The sequence below is a fragment of the Triturus cristatus genome, chromosome 1_1 (assembly GCF_964204655.1).
Source record: "Triturus cristatus chromosome 1_1, aTriCri1.1, whole genome shotgun sequence".
NCBI classification, from domain to species: Eukaryota; Metazoa; Chordata; class Amphibia; order Caudata; family Salamandridae; genus Triturus; species Triturus cristatus.
The window spans coordinates 1,244,357,579-1,244,375,644 of record NC_140579.1 but is presented as its reverse complement, the minus strand read 5'-3'; the positions used below and the strand labels follow the sequence as shown (position 1 = coordinate 1,244,375,644).

Sequence of the window (18,066 nt, the reverse complement as noted above, 5' to 3'; positions counted from 1 at the left end):
CAAAGTGTCAATTCTGGGACAACCGTTCATACTGCAGGATGGGATAGAGGTACATTGCAAGAGATTTAAAATAAGAAAGAATAACACCAGCTGTGATGCAGAGCAGAACACTGCATCTTTGAAACACTGATGTGTCAATAAAAGGTACATTTGAAAACTGAGAATGTAATTTGCTCTGATTCAGGCTTTCTCGACATTCCTCTGTAATGGCTCCTTTAAGCATTTACATATATGTTGGTGGTTTTTTAAAGATAAAGCCTGAAGACGGATCTGACACAATATCGGTGTGAGCCAATAACTATTCTTAGGGGTTCATATCAAGCATTTATTTCGCTAAGTGTTAACAAAACACCTCCTCCCACACTGCAGAAAGGAGTGGCCTACGTGACATACACCGACAATGTGGTTGGAAAATCACTGCACTGCCAACCCAGCCCCCTGAAATGAATCCATACAAGACGCCGCTGGGCTATTATGCAAGCGTCCCGGAAGATTCAATTTAAAGTGAGCGTCTGACACCTTCTCCGAGCATGCTGTGACTGGGAAACAACCCGGAGCCTACCGGTGGAAATCCACGTCTGCGCGCTGTGCCGTGAATGGAGGAGCGCGAAGACAGCCTGTCTACCGGTGCAGCTGTGCAGGGATGTGGCATGGTTTCCGCAAGGGAAGAAGGGCGTGTTTAACTCAAGAAAGCGACGTTAGGCAAACGCGGCGCTTGTCTTTATGGGGTCATGTGTTTGAAATACATGGCCCCATAAAGATAAGAATCTTTTTGCGACAGGAGTAAGTCAGGTGAGCCCGTCCAAGTGGGACGGCTCAAAGAGAGAAAAGAATACGTCAGAAAGAGCTCTTTCCCAATGGCTGCCCACCGTTTAGCATAAACGGTGACGCCGGCCAATGGGAAAGAGGGGCGGGGCTTAACGCCCAATACTGAAGCTTCCTCTAAATCATAAAATCTCGCCAGCGAGACTGCGCATGTGCGCAGCCTCACGCTAGCCGAGACCTAAAAACAGTGTTAACAGTTTACAGGTAAGTAAACGACCTGCATGGATGGCTTTTTGAGGTTAAGACCAAGGTTCCCCAAAGTCCGGCTAGCCACTCAAATTGCACCACCTGCCACACTGGGGCAGTCGGGTGCAGAGTGCAGGGGCCAAATGTTAGCCAATGGGGCTTAAGGGGCCTTTGTTAAGCGATGGCTTACGAGCAGGACACTATTGTGGCAGCCAAGATCCTGGGGATAAGATCAGCACTGCAGAAGCCAAAAATCAGCACAGGAGCTACACTACCAGTGCACAGAGGGGGATGGATACAGAGTGCCAAGAAGACATCGGGGACCCTGTGGTTTGCAATGGAGAGCTCCCGTTCGAAAAAAAGGCTGCAGGCTCGGGCAGGGAGACTTCCTGGAGGCGATCTCTGGCAGGAGAACTAAGTTGCATTCTTGTGGCATGTCTGGACACCATCAGTTGGGGCAAGCAAAGCAATGGAAAGGTGTTGGAGGGGTGTCTTTTGGCATTGGGTCTTCTAACCAGTTCCGGTCGCAGTCAGGGGAACCCTTCAGTGCGAGGCTACAGGCCTCGGCTTGAAACTTGAGGTAGGTCGGGGTTCACCAGATCCCATTTCAGGATCGCTGGGCGGACCTCCTCGTCGTGTGGTGTTGGGCCACTCAAACTCAGGCCGTGAGTGTTGGGTGTAGAGTGGTGTAGAACTGCTGAGCCGCCTGGATCCAGGTTCTGTGTTTGATGTCTTTGTTGAGCAAATCCGGTGCAGACTAAGGAGAGTGCACATCAGGTCCTCTGGGCTCCGGGGGGCTGCTGGACACACCAGGGCTTCCGCTGTAGTCAGATTGGAGTTTGGGAAAGCTGGTGGGGCTGGGGCCAGAGCAGTTGGTGTCCTCTTCATCCTGAGTCAGCACGGCTCTTTGATCCTTCTTTTATTTATTCTCGAATCTGAGGAGGCAAGGTTCAGGGTCGCCCCATACAACTAAATTTAGGAGCGTTTACAGGAGTGTGCTGGTCGGGACCGATGGGTCCATTCCTTGGGGTGGGTACACCCCCTATTATGCCACCCTCAGGTGGGAGAGGGGGGCAAGAGCCTCTTCGTAATTGGCTGGGTCCCATTACCTAGAAGATGGAGGGAACTGAGATGTGTGCTTCACCTTGCCTCCCCCACATGAGGGGTGGGGTAGGCATAGGTGGGTACACCTCATCTCTTAACTCTGTTTTCCTGCCTATTCTCCCGCCCAAAATGGGGGTCAGAACCGGTGGAAGCCAGTGGCTGGGGCAGCTAAAGGCAGCAAAAGCTTACAAAGGCGGCAGGCCTTTGAAGCTTCCCCTTCGTGGACCCAGCCCATCCTGGGGGAGGAGGCATGACACCTCTGCCCAGGATGGTCTTTGTTTCTGGACCCAGAGAGCAAAGGCTCTCTACCCAGGGGTCCATAAACCTGTCTGATGGCGGCATATGGGGGTAGTCATTCAAGAACCACACTGGCATCAGTGTGGGTTTAATGTGCTGAGAAGTTTGCCACCAAACTACCCAGGTTTCAGTAAAGTCATTATGGAGCTGTGGCGTTCGTAGCAACCAAATACCGGACCATATACTCTTTCATGGCTTTACTGCACTTACAATGTCCAAGAATGCACTTAGGACACTGTAGAGGGACAGTGCTCATGCAACTGTACCCTCACCTGTAGTCTAGTGCACCCTAAGGGGTGACTTACCTAGGCCACAGGCAGCGAGTAGCAAGCATGGCACACATAGATGTGTTCTAATGTCGACTTTTCACTTTTCTCTGCACTAAATCACGCAGCTTGCAATGGCAGTATGTAGGTGTTAAGGTGCCGGGGGTTGAAGGGTGGCACAATAGATGCTGCAGCCATTAGAAGCCATCCCTGGTCAGGGCGCCCTTGGAACCCATGGGACCTTTTACAAGGGGCTTACCTGTGGCCAAAGATGTGATTATTGTGGGTGCAGAGGTACAGTTTGGGTAAGAACAGACCCTGGGAACCCTTTCCTTTAGACAGCTAGCCAGTCCAAATCGTCTGGATCTTGGGCTGTAATGGTTAAGCTTGGCCTCCACCTACCAGGTCGCCCAAATGTACAACATATCCCTGCCCGATCTGGCACCTGCTTGCCTTGATAGTGAGGCCTACACTCTGCAGAGCCTCAAGGACCTTGCCAAGGTGGTTTAGGTGATCCTGCCAAGTGGAGCTACAGACAGCAATATCATCAAAATAGGCTGCACTTAAAAGACTCCAACCCATCAAGGAGTTACTTCACCAACCTTCGGATGGTGGCAGGTGCATTCTTTCATAAAAATTGTATTACAGTAAACTGGTAAAGTCCATCTGGGGTCGAGCATGTGGATTTTTGTTTTGCTCCTGGGGTCAGACCAATCTGCTAGTAGCATGATTTCATGTCAAAACTACTGAGAAATGTGGCTTCTCTCAACCTGTCAATTAATCAGCTCTTAGGATAGGGTGTGACTGTCTTGGCGACAGCACTGAGAAAGCTACAGTTCACACGAAACTGCAACTCTCGTTTACCACCTTTGGAATGAGGCTTGGGGACTAAGACCACTGGAATTGCCCATGGACGGTCAGAGGGTTCAATCACCCTTAACTCCAGCATCAAGTTGACTTCAGCCCTGATGCTTTCCTTAACTTGGTCAGACTGTCTGTATATGTTATTTTTGACATGACTGCTGTCCCTAGTGTCCATATCATGGGTACACCAGGTTGTCTGACCAGGGTTTAGGGAAAAGACCCCAGCATAATGCTTCAAAACGTGGCTGCAGTCAGAGAGGGTATCTGATAAGACAACTTCTTCAACTGACCCATCTTTAGGACTGTGGGATAGAAGGCTAGGCAGAGTTTACTTTTCTAACTGATCCTCACCAGTGACCATCAAAATGGCCACATCAGCCATGTCATAGAAAGGCGTCAGGTGGTTTACAATGGAGGTCCCTGTTAGGGCTCCTGCAAGTGCCTAGGTCAACCAAGTTGAAGGCTCCAGGAACTAGAGGCTCAAACACCAATACCTTCTGCCCTGGTTGGAAAACCATCAGTGCAGCCTTTTGCTCATTCCAGAGCTTCTTGAGCTCTTGGCTCGCCTCAAGGTTTTTGGTTGGTTTACCCATGTACTCAGCCATCCTTGAACATAGGCCAAGCACACAGTCTGCAATAACTAGCTTGGGCTCTCTGAAAGGTCTCTAACAGCCATCCTTCACTACACATAGCTGTTCCCTCACAGGATGGCCAAACAGAAGCTCAAAGGGACTAAAGGTCACTCCTTTCTTTGGCACTTCCCTGTAGGCAAAAAGCAGGCATGGAAAAAGGACATATCTCCCTCTGAGTCTTTCAAGAAGTCCCATGATCATACCTTCATGGTCTTGTTGAATCTCTCAACTAGACCATTGGTTTGTGGGTGATATTGGGTGGTGAACTTGCATGTCACCACACACTCAGTTCACATGCCTGTTAGGTAGTCAGACATGAAGTCGCTACTTCAATCTTACACCAACTCATTAGGAAAGGCCGCTCTAGTACAAAATACTGATGAGGGCTTTAGCAACTGCTGGAGCAGTGACAGTCCGAAGTGGAATTGCCTTAGGATACCTGGTGGCATGATCTACTACCACTAGTATAAATCTGTTTCCTGATGCTGTGGGAGGTTCAAGGGGGCTGACTAGGTCAATCCCTACCCTTTGGAAGGGAACTCCAACCACTAGGCATAAAATTAAGCAGGGTTTTGGGTGGTTATCTGTCTTACCACTTCACAGGTAACACAAGAGCTGCAAAACTCCTTTACCTTCTGGGACATGTTTGGCCAGTAGAAGTGGGTGACTAGCCTACTCCAAGTCTTTGCCTGGCCAAAATCCCCCAAAAAGTGGGATATCATGCACCAATGATAGTAAAAATTCTCTGTATTGATGAACTACCACGCTCCACGTGGCACTGGGTTTGGGATCTCTGGACTCGGTGTGCAGGAGTCCCTCCTCTCAGTAGGTCCTGTGAGAGCCAATGACATCTCCCTTTTCCTATGCAGGAACTTGCGGTCTCAAGCTCTCAAGAGTGGGACAAGTTTAAGTCCCTGGTACACCTCTTCCCTAGAGGGTCCCCCTGGCATTAGGAGCTCTGCAGTGTAAGGCCCTGTAGGAAGCTGGCTCTGTATATATTATACCAAAGTGAGGTATAGTGTGCACAGAGTCCAGTGGAACCCCAAAGGAGGGCAGAGGTAAAAGTAGATAGCACCTTACTCTCTATTTGTGGTAGTGTGGTTGAGGGTAGTGTTAAGCATTTGTTGTACATACTCAATCAGAAAATTATAACACACTCAAAGACTGAACTTCCGACCAATTGGTTTTGTATAAAAATATTCTTTTAGTTATTTTATTTTCTAGAACCATGCAAGCCTGGCACAGGTGACCAATAAATACTTTACAGTAGTAAACAGTTTGAATTGCAATTGTATATGCACTTTGATTTGATAACAGAAGAGCTACTAGTAAGGCAATGCTTTTGATCTACTGTACATATACTGTGTTTTGGTATTTTAGTAGAATGTCAAGTAGATGATGTGATTACTTTTTCTTACACAGTGCAGTATACCTGGATATTGCATTGGGACATTTCCTGTAAACACGTAAGTAAAAGCGTTTGTTATTTAGTTACCGTTTTAAAGGGTTTCTTAGATTTTCCAACTCCACACTTAGAAACTTTCCAGAGAAAAACAGTCAATGTTATCCTACGGAGGAAAATAGGGTTACCGGTTCAAAGGTAGTTATTCAGTTGTGGGAGTTGGTATTCTGGGGGTAGACTCAGTGGTCCTCCAGGGTCAAGGATGCACTATTGTTACACCCTCAGCGGTACTAGGGTGGCCAGGTTAGTAGGCCACTGGGTTGTGGGAGCAAAGCTCCTGGACTTAAGCTCAGGGCAAATGGGGGTTCAAGCCAGCACAAAAGGTGCACCCTCAGCGGCACTGGGGCGGCTGGGTGCAGAGTGCTGTTTTGGCATTGGTCGCCCTGTAGCTTTCAATAGCGAGTCTCCGGCTTGCAAACACACTGCAGGTACGGGGACGAAGGTCTTCTGGGTGCGACCACCACTTGGAGAGGTAAGTTGGGATGCTGGGGGTTGGTTAGGCACCGTCAGTTGGGCCACCCAAGGCCGTGGGGCGTCGGGTGCAGGGGTGCCTTTTAGGGTCGGCTCTTCTTACCAGATCCTGGTCGTGGTTGGGTAGACCTTCTGGTTTGAGGCTGCAGGCGTCGGCTGGAGGCTTTAGGCAGGTCAAGGGCCACCGGATCTCTGGTCAAGATCGCCAGGGAGACCTCCTCGTGGTGTTGGGCCACTCTAACTTGGGCCCTGGGCATCAGGTGCAGACTCGTGGACTTTGCCGGACCTGGAGTCTGTTGGTGAACAAATCCAGTGTTCACGGGAGACAGTCTTTTCTTCTGAAGGCAGGGCAGGTCCTCGGTGTTCTTGAGGCTGCAGGATACACAGGCGTTTCGCTTCTGAAGGTTCGAGGTACGAACAGGCCGGTAGGGCTGGGGCCAAGTCAGTGGGCATCCTCCTCTTGTTAGCTTCGGCATGGCTGTTTGGTCCTTTTTTTCTTCTTCTGGTTTCTGGTCTGCTTTCTTGGTTCAGAGCTGCATTTTAGGGGTCTCATGGTCAGTAACCAATGGGCTACTGACCTTAGGGTGACTACACCCTTGGTGTGCTCACCCCGTGTGGGGAAGTGAGCAGAATCCCTAATCCTGATTAGGGAGTGCCTGCCATCTGCAAGATGGCACGCACTGAAGAATGGGCTTCACCTCGCCTTCCCCACCTGAGGGGTTGTGGTTGGCAGAGGAGGGCACGCCTTCTGGGCTGGCTAATTTTTCCCAGGAAGAGTCTGGGGTCGCACTACAAAGGCTGCAAGACCTTTGAAGCTCCCCTGCCACAGATGGCTCTTCCTGGCCTGTGGGAGGTGTGACCACCTCCACCCAGGAAAGGCTTTGTTTCTGGGCTCGGGAGCGAAGTCTCCCACCCCAGGGGTCCAGAAACATGTCTTGTGGTGTCAGGCTGGCGTGTACCAGTAAGGGAACCCATCAGAGGCTGGTCGTTTTTCAGGTGGCATCTCTAAGATGCCCTCTAAGTGCATTTTCATTAAATCCCACACTGGCATGTTTAATGTGCTGAGAAGTTTGATACCAAACTTTTCAGTTTTCAGTGCAGCCATTATGGTACAGTGGAGTTCGTAATGACAAACTGTAGGGGTACAGGGCTCATGCACCTGTACCCTCACCACTGGTATAGTGCACCCAGCTAGAGGGGTGACTGATCAATACAAGGGCAATGGGTTGTAGACATGGCACACAGGGATGTGTGCCATGTTGACTCTTCACTTTGTTCTGAATCAAAACACCCAGCCTGCAATGGAAGTGTATGTGTAAAGGTACAGGGCCTCAAAGAGTGCCACAGTAAGTGCTGCAGAACTTAGAGGCCTTCCCTGGCCACAGTACCCATGGTACCTTTTACAAGGGACTGACATGTGGCCAGAGAGGTACCAATTGGGGGTACAAGGTACAGGGTTAATCAAATCAAAGTGAATCAGTAGTCTGGCAAAAAGTGTGTGTGGGGGTGGGGTTACTGCAACAGAAAACCAGCTTTCTACAGGCCCAAGTTCTTGGCGTTTGCTTCCCTCTAAGGCTGACAGGTCTTCTCCCTGAGGGACTGCAGGGACAGCGGCACGTTGAAGGCGCAGCGCGCAATTATTCGCTAGACGTTTGCTAGCCTATGACTAAGAAAATCAATGAGGATTGCTCTACGCAGCACTTATCTCAACATAATTTGCATGGACCCACTTTAAATAGCAATAGCTTTTCAGTAACCCGGTTCCGATGTCGGACAGCAGAAAGTTGTTAACAGTAAAAAGGATCTGATCACAATTTGTGATCACTCCAAAAAGTTTTTAAGGGTCATTCAAAATTCAAATTCATCGTCCTGAAGATGGTCTAACAGATGCTTACACCATATAGACCGAAATGCCGATAACTACATCTAATTCCTCTGTGATCTACCTTCCTTAAGGAATTGTTTTCTATCTTGATCAGTTTCATTTTTCTTCTGCACATATTGTTTGGAATAGATGCACACACTAGTGACCATGAGGTGTTTGTAACAACAAATTATTTGTAAACCTCAGTCACTGTGTGCTGTTTTAGATTTATATTTGTAATGGTTTTTTGTACACTTTAAAAAACCTTTTTTCATTATAAAGTTTGTATTTTGAAAAATGTACACCCGTTTGAAGAGTAATTGTAGCAGACTTATTCTCATATAAATGAGCAAATTCAATTTTTGAATAATCGAATGTAAGCTACTAGATGGAGCTTGGAACCATTGTGTTGCATATTGAATGTTGAACTGAGTATTAAAAGAAATCCCTTGTAGGCACAATTACCGGTTAATATATACACTACCCAAGCCTCCAAGGGTTTATTGGGTTTTCCACTTTTCCTTGTTGCCTTTGATATGAGACACCAGCTTCCCCAGACCTGGGAGATGGCAACCCCTGCGCTGAAGCCCATTTGGCACCGGGAAATTAACTATGCAAGTAGGAGTGTTACACCACCAGGCTAGTCACACCCCTAAGGTGGGCTGCCTGATGAGCGCCACGAAAGAAGAATTCCACCATCTTGCTTTTGGTGGAATTGGGAACTCTGGGACAGGGTTATGCCCACTACCCACAGGAAGTGGTCATATAGGACAGCAGTTCGCCAACTTTTGACTTCTGGGGACCCCCACTTAATCATTACTGGAAACTGGGTACCCCCCTCAATTATTATTGGAATCCATGCCTACCAACCCAACTGACTAAAGGAGGAAGACCAAGCTGAACGCAACAACTGTGGATTAGCTGTGGACTTGGTGCCAAGCCCTGCCTGATCCTGTCCTAACAGGTCCACTATTTCCGATAGATTCTCTAGTCTAATGCATCATCATAGGGACGATCTAGCAATATGAGCAAGTAAATGTTCAACTACCAAACAAAAAAAGTTCAAAGCAGGAGGGTCCTAGGTAAATTTTAAAGACCACACAGGATTTACTCCCCAACAATTACTCTCAATAATTGTAAATAGTAAATGTTCAGCCATTCGATGGAAGATAACTACGGAACAAGAGCTAGCCAATATTCTTGCCCATTTCTGTAATATTAAGGCTACCAGACTTTTGGGCAAAGTGTATCGTACCCTATTTGACTTTATTACCCCCACAATTTAACTCTGAGATTGAATAAAACTGCCTACCAATGCTCACATTGTTAAACTGAGGCGGCCGACCAAATACATTTATCTGTTTCAGTCTTAATGAATTCTGGACCTTGATATCAAAGAAAATAACATACAACTTTTAAATGCATTACCCGTCATCAGGCTGATGACTGCAAAAAAATGGAAATCAGATCCGCCCACATATTAAGAATGGTAGAAGGAAACTATAGAAGCATATGACCATAAGTTCTAGATAGCTAGAATGCGAGAATCAATTACCAAATTTAAGTAAACTTGGGGAAAAATAAGTGAATAGTTAATAAAATGAATCATCTCTGAAACGAAAAAAAAAATTGTGGTTGGACCCCTCCAATCCCCAATTAGTCTCATTTTCATATTTGTGTATTGTGATATTTTCCATGCTTTGCCATATACACTTCAATAAGTTCCTTCCCACATGTAGTACACAAACTTAGAAACTCAAATTGTCAATGTACATGAGAAATTATGGATGAATCCCAAGCAGATTAACCGTGCTGTGAAGGAAGTATTGCCAGGATGTGGATAAAACTTTAAGGCCATCTCATTGTTCATGCCTACTTATGATGGTATGTTTTTATGCAGCTGTTGGTTATGCCAGCTGAAGTGGTTTGCATGCACAGCATAGTGATGTTGGGGCATCAGCTTTTGTAGCCAGAAACACATTTAAGATGTTGTAAGCACCTGTTTATCGCCTATGACCTGTTTTAACAGTTCAGAACTGTACCTATATTGTATTAAGTACACTGATTTAAAGTTGCTTCAAACGAGCAATTTCCAGCAATGCCCTACTAAAGTAGCAAGAGGGAGGTCATCAAGGAGTAGACAGGAGCCGAAAGATCTTGCTTTAATTGGCGAGGAGTTTGAAGGGCCCATGTGCTCTTGGTCAGGATGTTAATTTTTCCTTAAGATGATACTTTCCAAGAATGTTCATCTGCAACATGGTTTTAAATCTGTAAATTGAATATTAACTTTCTGGTGACAAATACTCTACAACATGTATTCAAAGACCAAGAGTTTGAAAAAAGGGTTACTAATAACTTATTCATGGTGAACAAGCCAGTGTGCTATGCTTGGAATCAAATTAGGCAGGGGGAAAAAACACTTACCGAAGCTGGGACTGGTTCCTGGAATTCAATGCTTAACTCGTGGCAGTAAAGGTAAAGCAGGAGGCGCTCGCATTTCTTTTAATAAAAAAAAAAAAAGTCAAATTAAAGTCTTAACGAGCCTCAAATCGAAAAAACAATTACAGTATTGATCAGCTCAAGACATACATGTGAAGCTATTCAACACCGAATGACAATATGATATTTTACTGAAGAGACAGGTCTGGAAGTTAAAACTAAGCTTGGGATGAGAGGCAAACTTATCATATGCTTAACAATATTTTTGTGTTACTTTATAGCACAAAATTTACAGGCAGATGTTTTAGATTTATAGATGGCACAGCTATTCCCAATGACTTTCGTCACATCAAAGGCACGTTTAAACAATCCAAAATATTCATACTAGGGAATACCATTCTCAGTTTTGTAGGCCAAGCAGGCAGCATATTAATTTGAATTCCGTGCAACAGGATTCCTTGTCTGCCTGAAATGGATATTTATATCCGCTGCTGCTTCAAAAGATGCATGTGAAAGTTGTCAAAGAACATTCACATATTATTCAAAAGCCATGCCATATTTAAAAAAAATAAAATTAAAAAAATTGATGTGAATGCCTGAATAGCCAGTTTCCATCTAGGCCGACTATATACAACAATGCACGTCCTAACACAAAAGGAATGGGGTTTAATCACTAGGTATGTCATTAACCTAATCAAACAGGATATAGAACAAAGCGTTAGTGAGGGAAAAGAAGTTGATGATAAAAGTTGTTTTCATTTTTAAAGAAGTTGACCTTGTTAAATCACATGAAAAGGAGTTGAAAAACAGAAATAGGAGCAACAATCTGAGTTTTTTTGTGTTTTTTTTATTGGTATTTTCAGGTAAATGAAATATACATGTAATACAACAAATCAACATACCAGGTATACATGACCAGAGATGGACGTTAGCACATTTGGTACATCACAAGTTTAGGATAATTCGTGCCCAACGTAACAATATGCCCGAATAGTTGCAAGAAGAAAACAAGTTACTTACCTGCAACTGTAGTTCTCCAGTATTGGAAGCTTTCATAGATTCACATGCCTGAATCATTCCCCGTCATCGAGACGGATTCTCGGGTATATAAAAAAGCAATGCTTAGTTGGATAGCAAACTGAAAAGAGGCCTAGGCCCATTTCCCTTTTGCAACCCATAACCTTTGTTATGTAAAAGAGACCAAACTTGTCCCTGAACCAATCAGAGCTCCTCACCCTCTAGAACCCTCCTGAGAGAACCTTCTGCCCCTCAGATTTTCGTGCACTTGTGCCCTAGACACCTTTTGGATTAAACCCAAGGTGAGCCTCTCAGGGGAGGAGGGTAGGTCCCATGTGAATCTATGAAAGCTTCCAATACTGGAGAACTACAGTTACAGGTAAGTAACTTGTTTTCTTACTCCAGTATTGGAGCTTTCATAGATTCACATGCCTGAATCAGAATAGCAAGCAGTAAAACATAGCACATTTTTTGTTACCCAAGACCTGGAACAAGGGAACATCTGTAGCTCGATAAAAGCGCTCTTCATATACCAATATACACAAAAAAACACTTTCCAAATTGCATATAATTAGGGCTCCCGGTTTTATGGTATTTATTTTTTTAACATTTCCGTCTGTATTTATCCATATTTATTTTTGGGGTATTATATCTGTATTTATCCATATTTATTTTATGTTTTGCGTATAAATGTAGTTGTAAAACTGGACATTTCCATATTTATTTAAATGATAGACGCGCACTCATACTTTGATGTCCGTCGTGTTTTAGCTATTTAAGTTAACAAATATTACATAGCAGTACATCCTCTGGCTAATATTAGCACTATACCACAAATGTATGTTGATAGATGCAGTTATTTAAATAAATTTCATCCTGTTTTTTAATTTCCCATGCTGTTCACCTGCTCAGCTGTTGGGCTATAATTCATGAAAGACAACACGAAGAGTCACTTAAAGGAAGCACATTTACTGTATTTATCCACTTTTAAAAATAAATGCAGACAGAAAACACATTGTTTTCTGTCTGTATTTGTCTGTAAAAATCCGTAAAAACGGAAAACAGGGAGCCTTACATATAATACAATATACAACAATATGTGCATATGTAACCAATAAAAGGAAGGAGGGATGGTAAAGAGGGCTCACGGTCACTGGAGAAGGTTCCTCAGTACTGCTTGTCCTACTGCCACATCTTTCTCTGCAGGTGGATCAAGGCAGTAATGTCTGGTGAAAGTATGCGTACTCTTCCAGGTAGCAGCCCTGCAGATATCCTGGATAGGTACTCCCGCAAATAAAGCAGCGGAGGTGGACACTGCTCTTGTAGAATGAGCATGGACACGTGCATTCAACAGCTTCCCTGCCGCCTGATGACAAAACTATATTGCAGTTGAAATCCATCGGGCAATTACCCTCTTTGACAAAGGGAACCCCTTCCTGGGGGCACTATGAGCCAAAAACAGTTAGGAAGACTTGCGAAAAGGCCTTGTTTGCAGCAAGTAGAACTTCAGACAATGTTGAACATCTAATGAATGAAGAGCTCTCTCCGCTGCTGTTGACGGATGAGGGGAAAAACCTCTTAAGGATCAGCGGTTCATTCAGATGAAAGTCTGTAGGCACTTTCGGAATGAATTTTGGATTAGTCCTGAGAACTATCCTGTCCTCTTTGAACTGCAAAAATGGTTCTTGTATCGTGAGAGCCTGTATTTCCCCAACTCTTCTGGCTGAAGTGAGAGCTATTAGAAGAACTACCTTCCAGGATAAGAACTTTAGATCCGCCCTGTGAATTGTTTCGAAGGGCTGCTTCATCAATTGAGATAGAACAATGTTCAACTTCCAGAGAGGTGGAGGAGGTCTTCTGGGAGGAAAAGTCCGAAACAATCCTTTCATAAACTGTTTGATAATCCTTTCAGACCACAGTGATGGACCCGAGGAAGTTCTTCTATATAGAGAAATCGCCGCAATATGCACTTTAATAGAAGCATGGGCTAAACCAGACTTTGCTAACATTAAAATATATGGAATAATGTCATGTGCCGCTGAGCTTAGAGGATGAATATTACGTTCTTGGCACCACAATCAGAATCTCTTCCATTTCATCCTATATGTCTTGTTTGTACTTTCCGCTCTGGCATTTGCTAGTATATCTCTGCATTCTGATGAAATATCTAGGTGCTGAAATTCGCAGTGTTCAGGAGCCAGGCCGCTAAGCGTAGCGATTTCGGGTCTGGATGAAGCACTTGTCCCCGTGACATTGTCAAGAGTGATAGTATTGGTTGCAGACGAATCAGATGATCCTCCGATAGCAGGAGCATCTCTGTGAACCAGTGTTGCCTGGGCCACCACAGAACGATCAGTATCACTTTGCAGAGTTCTTTCTTCATCTTTGTGAGAACACATGGCAGGAGGGGAATCGGAGGAAAGGCGTAGGCAAAGACGCCTGACCATGCCATCAAAAACGCATTCCCCCAAGATCCCCTTTGAAGATGCCAACTTGCAAAGAACCGGCATTTTTTGTTCTGAGCTGTCGCAAACAGATCCACTGTCGGAACTCCCCATTTGAAGAAGATGCTTTGTAAAATCTCCTGGTTGATTTCCCACTCGTGGCATGTGGTCTTCAGTCTGCTGAGTGTGTCCGCTTTGACATTCTGATCTCCTGGAAGATGTTCCGCTTTTAGAGACACCTCGTGTTGAACAGCCCACTTCCATATCTTTTGTGCTTCCTGCGACAGGGAGAGTGATCTTGTACCTCCCTGCTAGTTGATATAGTGCATTGCAGTTGTGTTGTTTATTCTTATCAGAACAGATGCTCCCTGAATTCTGGGTAGGAAAGCCAGCAATGCCAAGCCTTTCGCTTTGAGCTCCAGCAAGTTGATGTGGAGCTGCTGTTCCTTTAATCCCCACCAACCGCTGACCTGTAGATCCTGAAGGAACGCCCCCGATCCTTCCAGGGATGCATCAGTGGTAATTACCAATGGAGCTGGTTCGGTCAGGAAGGAAAGGCCCACCGAAATGTTCCATGATTTTCACCTTTTCGTCGAAGGATCCCTCTGCCTGGTGCCATTGCCGGTCCAGTTCCTCCTGTAATGGACGCATCTTTAGTTGGCATAAAGGAATCAGAGGTATGCAAGAGGACATTGTCCCTAGTAGCGACTTGTACGTGCGTACTGAAAGACACTTTTCTTGTGAAATTCTTGGCAAGCGTCATGAGACCCAGTTGCCTCTCTGTGGAGGGAAACGCCTTGTTTACCGAGTTGTCCAGAATCGCTCCCAGGAACGTGATCTTCCTTGAAGGTTGAAGGGATGATTTCTCTATATTCAAAACCAGTCCCAGTTCAGCAAATAATTGTATGCATGCCGTAGTTGACACCTGGGCTGAAGTTTCTGATGGTGCTTTTATCAACCAGTCGTCCAGGTATGGAAACAACTGGTGTCTTAGCTTTCTGTGAAAAGCTGCCACTGGCGCCAGACACTTTGTAAAAACTCTCGGGCTGATTTGAGGCCAAACGGTAGTACTTTGAACTGGTAATGGTCTCCGGCTACAGCAAACTGAAGATACCGTCTGTGGGAAGGATGAATGGGGATGTGAAAATATGCATCCTTTAAGTCTAGAGTGGTCATATGATCCCTTGGGTTTAAGAGCAGCAGAATGTCTTGGAGGGTTACCATCCGGAAAGACTGCTTCTTGAGATAAGTATTCAGCGACCTCAGGTCTAGAATAGGACGCCTATGGAGAGCATTCTTCCGGACTAGAAAGAAACAGGAGTAAAACCCTTTTCGGGAGATCGGCACCGGTTCTATTGCTCCCTATCGGAGTACTGTCCGAATCTCTCGACGCATCTGAGATAGATGTTTGATCTCTTGAGTTGTCAGTGGTGTTCAAGGAGGGAATTGAAGCAATTCTAAAGTGTGTCCAAATTGTATTATATTGAGGACCCATCTGTCCGTCGTTATTTTCTGCCAATGATACAGATGGGAAGCAACTCTTCCACCCAGGGAAACTTGTGGAGGGGAAGAAATCGGATCCAGGAGGTTGTCATTGTCTTCTGCCATTGTCCTTTCCTTGACGACCCCCTCGTCCTATAGGAGCAGACTTTGTATAGTTCCCTGATTGTTTTTGACCATATTGCTGACGGTACGGTTGTGATGAAGAGGAATAAGAGGGGTATCTCCCCTACTGGTAACCCCTTCTATAGGATGATTGGCATCTCCCTCTAGCACCCCGAAAGGGCACTTTACGGTATTGTAGCGAACCTAGGGCTTTTGCAGTATCCTTATCTTTTTTGATACCTTGAAGTGCGTCATCCACTTGTTTTTCAAACAAATCTTCTCAGTCGAAAGGGAGATCTAGAATCTTATTTTGCACCTCTGGTTTAAAGGCAGTCACCCTTAACCACCCCTCCTCCAAGCGACAGGAAGGCTGTGGTCGTGGTATCCATCGCACAGTCAATGACTTCACCCGAAGCCCTTTCTCCTTCCTGAAGGATCTTTTTCGCCTCCTCTCTATTGTCCTCTGGGATGTTGTCCATGTAAGGTACCATATCGCACCACATCTACCTATCGTATCTGCCCAGAACGGCAAGGGCATTTGCTGCTTTAACTAGGAGAGCAGACATGGATGAGAACCTCTTTCCTGCATTGTCTAATCGTCTCTCCTTTCTGTCAGGAGGTGCTGATATAGGCGCAGAGAAATTCTTTTGTTGCGCCGCTTGCGAAATCACAGTATCAGGTTTTGGATGGCCCAGTAAACCCGCTGGTGCGTCCAAAGAAGCTTTACATTTTTTCTCCAATCTAGCAAGCACAGGTGTAACTGTTGCTGGTGTCTTCATCACTTTTAAACCTTCCCACACATGGCTCACAATTGGGATAGACCGGACTGACTTGTGGTATGGTTTCTTAAAATCGTATAGGAAGCATTACGTTTGTGTTGTAGCCATAGGAAGCTGGAATCTCTTCACAGCTCTTTCCATCAGATTATGGAATCCGCCGATATCCACCGGCGGAGAATCCACAGGTACTGGTGAGGGAGATGCCGGAGATGGAATCTGGTAATCATCCCATTCTTTGTTCTGATCTGTTATCTCTCCCTCTTCCTGGTCATCATCGTCCATGGTGACAGGATCCTGGTGGTGTATTGTTTGAGGAGTTGTAGGCGTAACTTCTTGTAGTGGTTCCCTGCTTCTAACTGGAGCAGCAGGGATAGAACGTGGATGCGAGACCAGGATTTCCTGAGAAGCTGGTGTCGGCGGAAATCTCCTTTTATAGTCTGCTAGCATAAACTGCAGATCCATCATCATGGAAGATGGCATACCCATCATCTCTTCTTGGCACCCTTGGTGATAATGTTGCGGAGGATATTGGTACTCCCCATATCCCTCCTCGTAGTCATCATCCTGACACTTCACATGCAATTGTGAGGGACTACTGGCGTATCCAAAGGGTCCGTCCTCCTCCTCCTCCTCCTCCTCCTCCTCCTCCTGCTCCTCTAGCAGGTGTGATGGCACCAGAGGAGTGATCTTGCTTGGGGAGGTGACTTCTGGTGTAATTCTCCTCTTCCAAACGATTTCCGATTTATCTGGAATTTCCCTTGTCGACGAGCCCGTGGACGAGATCGCTGTCGACACCAGGCGTAAAGAGCTATCTGTCGACGACAGGAAAAATCGTCACCGGCGACAACAATCACGTCGTCGTCGCTGTCGCCGAAGTAACCAGCGTCGACACCACCGTCGACGATGACGTCATCGACGGAGAGGCTGTAATAGTCAATGATGGTGTCTTTGATATGAGCTTTACCTCAATCTTCGTCGTCGACTATAGTTTCTTAGTCGACGATCCCGTCGACGATGCCTGTTTTAGATTTTACCTCAGGAGGCATCGAAGACTGCTTCCTGAAGGGTTCCTTGACCTGAGGAGGTGACTGATGGTTCAGAACTCGTCTTTTTCGATTGTTTTTCTCCAAAAGCAAGTCCCTTACTCTCCTTTTCCACAGATTTAGGAGATATTGCAGGAGTGCGCCCAAAAGACCCATGAGTGATCTTTTTTAGGGCCTTCTCAGGACGTTCCCCTGAGGAATGAGTTTGAGGAGATTTTCTTCTCTTTTGAGATCTCCTAGATGTTGAGGAGGACACTTCCTCACTGTCACTGGAGATAACCTCCTTTCTGGCCTTTAGCTTCTGCATCCATATCAAGAGGCGCCCTTCACGATCTCTCAGAGTTTTAACTTGAGAAAGTGCGACATACCTTACAGTCTTTGGCCTGGGGATCCGGGTATAGACAGTAGATGCAGTCAGAATGAGGGTCATCAGTGTAGAGCCTCTTCTTAGAACAAGTTGCACAGGCCCGAAATAAACCTTTCTTCTCCTTTCCAGACATTCTCTAAAGAATGTATTTGAAGACAATCCAGAATAGTACTGAATCCAGTTGAATTTCTAAGAACAAAGTTCTTCAAAGAAGTTTAAAAAACTGAATTTGAGCAGAGCTCAAATGAGACTCCCTAGCACAACGTGCGGTTAAAAATCTGAGGGGCAGAAGGTTCTCTCAGGAGGGTTCTAGAGGGTGAGGAGCTCTGATTGGTTCAGGGACAAGTTTGGTCTCTTTTACATAACGAAGGTTATGGGTTGCAATAGAGAAATGGGCCTAG

The 18,066-nt window shown here is 45.6% G+C and overlaps 1 protein-coding gene across 2 annotated transcripts in view; it reads right to left on the bottom strand.

Annotated features, from left to right (window-relative positions):
• The window catches only part of TRIM33 (tripartite motif containing 33), a 695,715-nt gene that overhangs the window by 152,045 nt on the left and 525,604 nt on the right, over positions 1–18,066 (bottom strand). For both annotated transcript variants that reach the window (XM_085652097.1, XM_085652090.1), the window contains one exon: positions 10,396–10,470. In XM_085652097.1, coding sequence (XP_085508223.1) covers positions 10,396–10,470 — 75 coding nt within the window. The remainder of the gene's footprint in view (positions 1–10,395; positions 10,471–18,066) is intronic.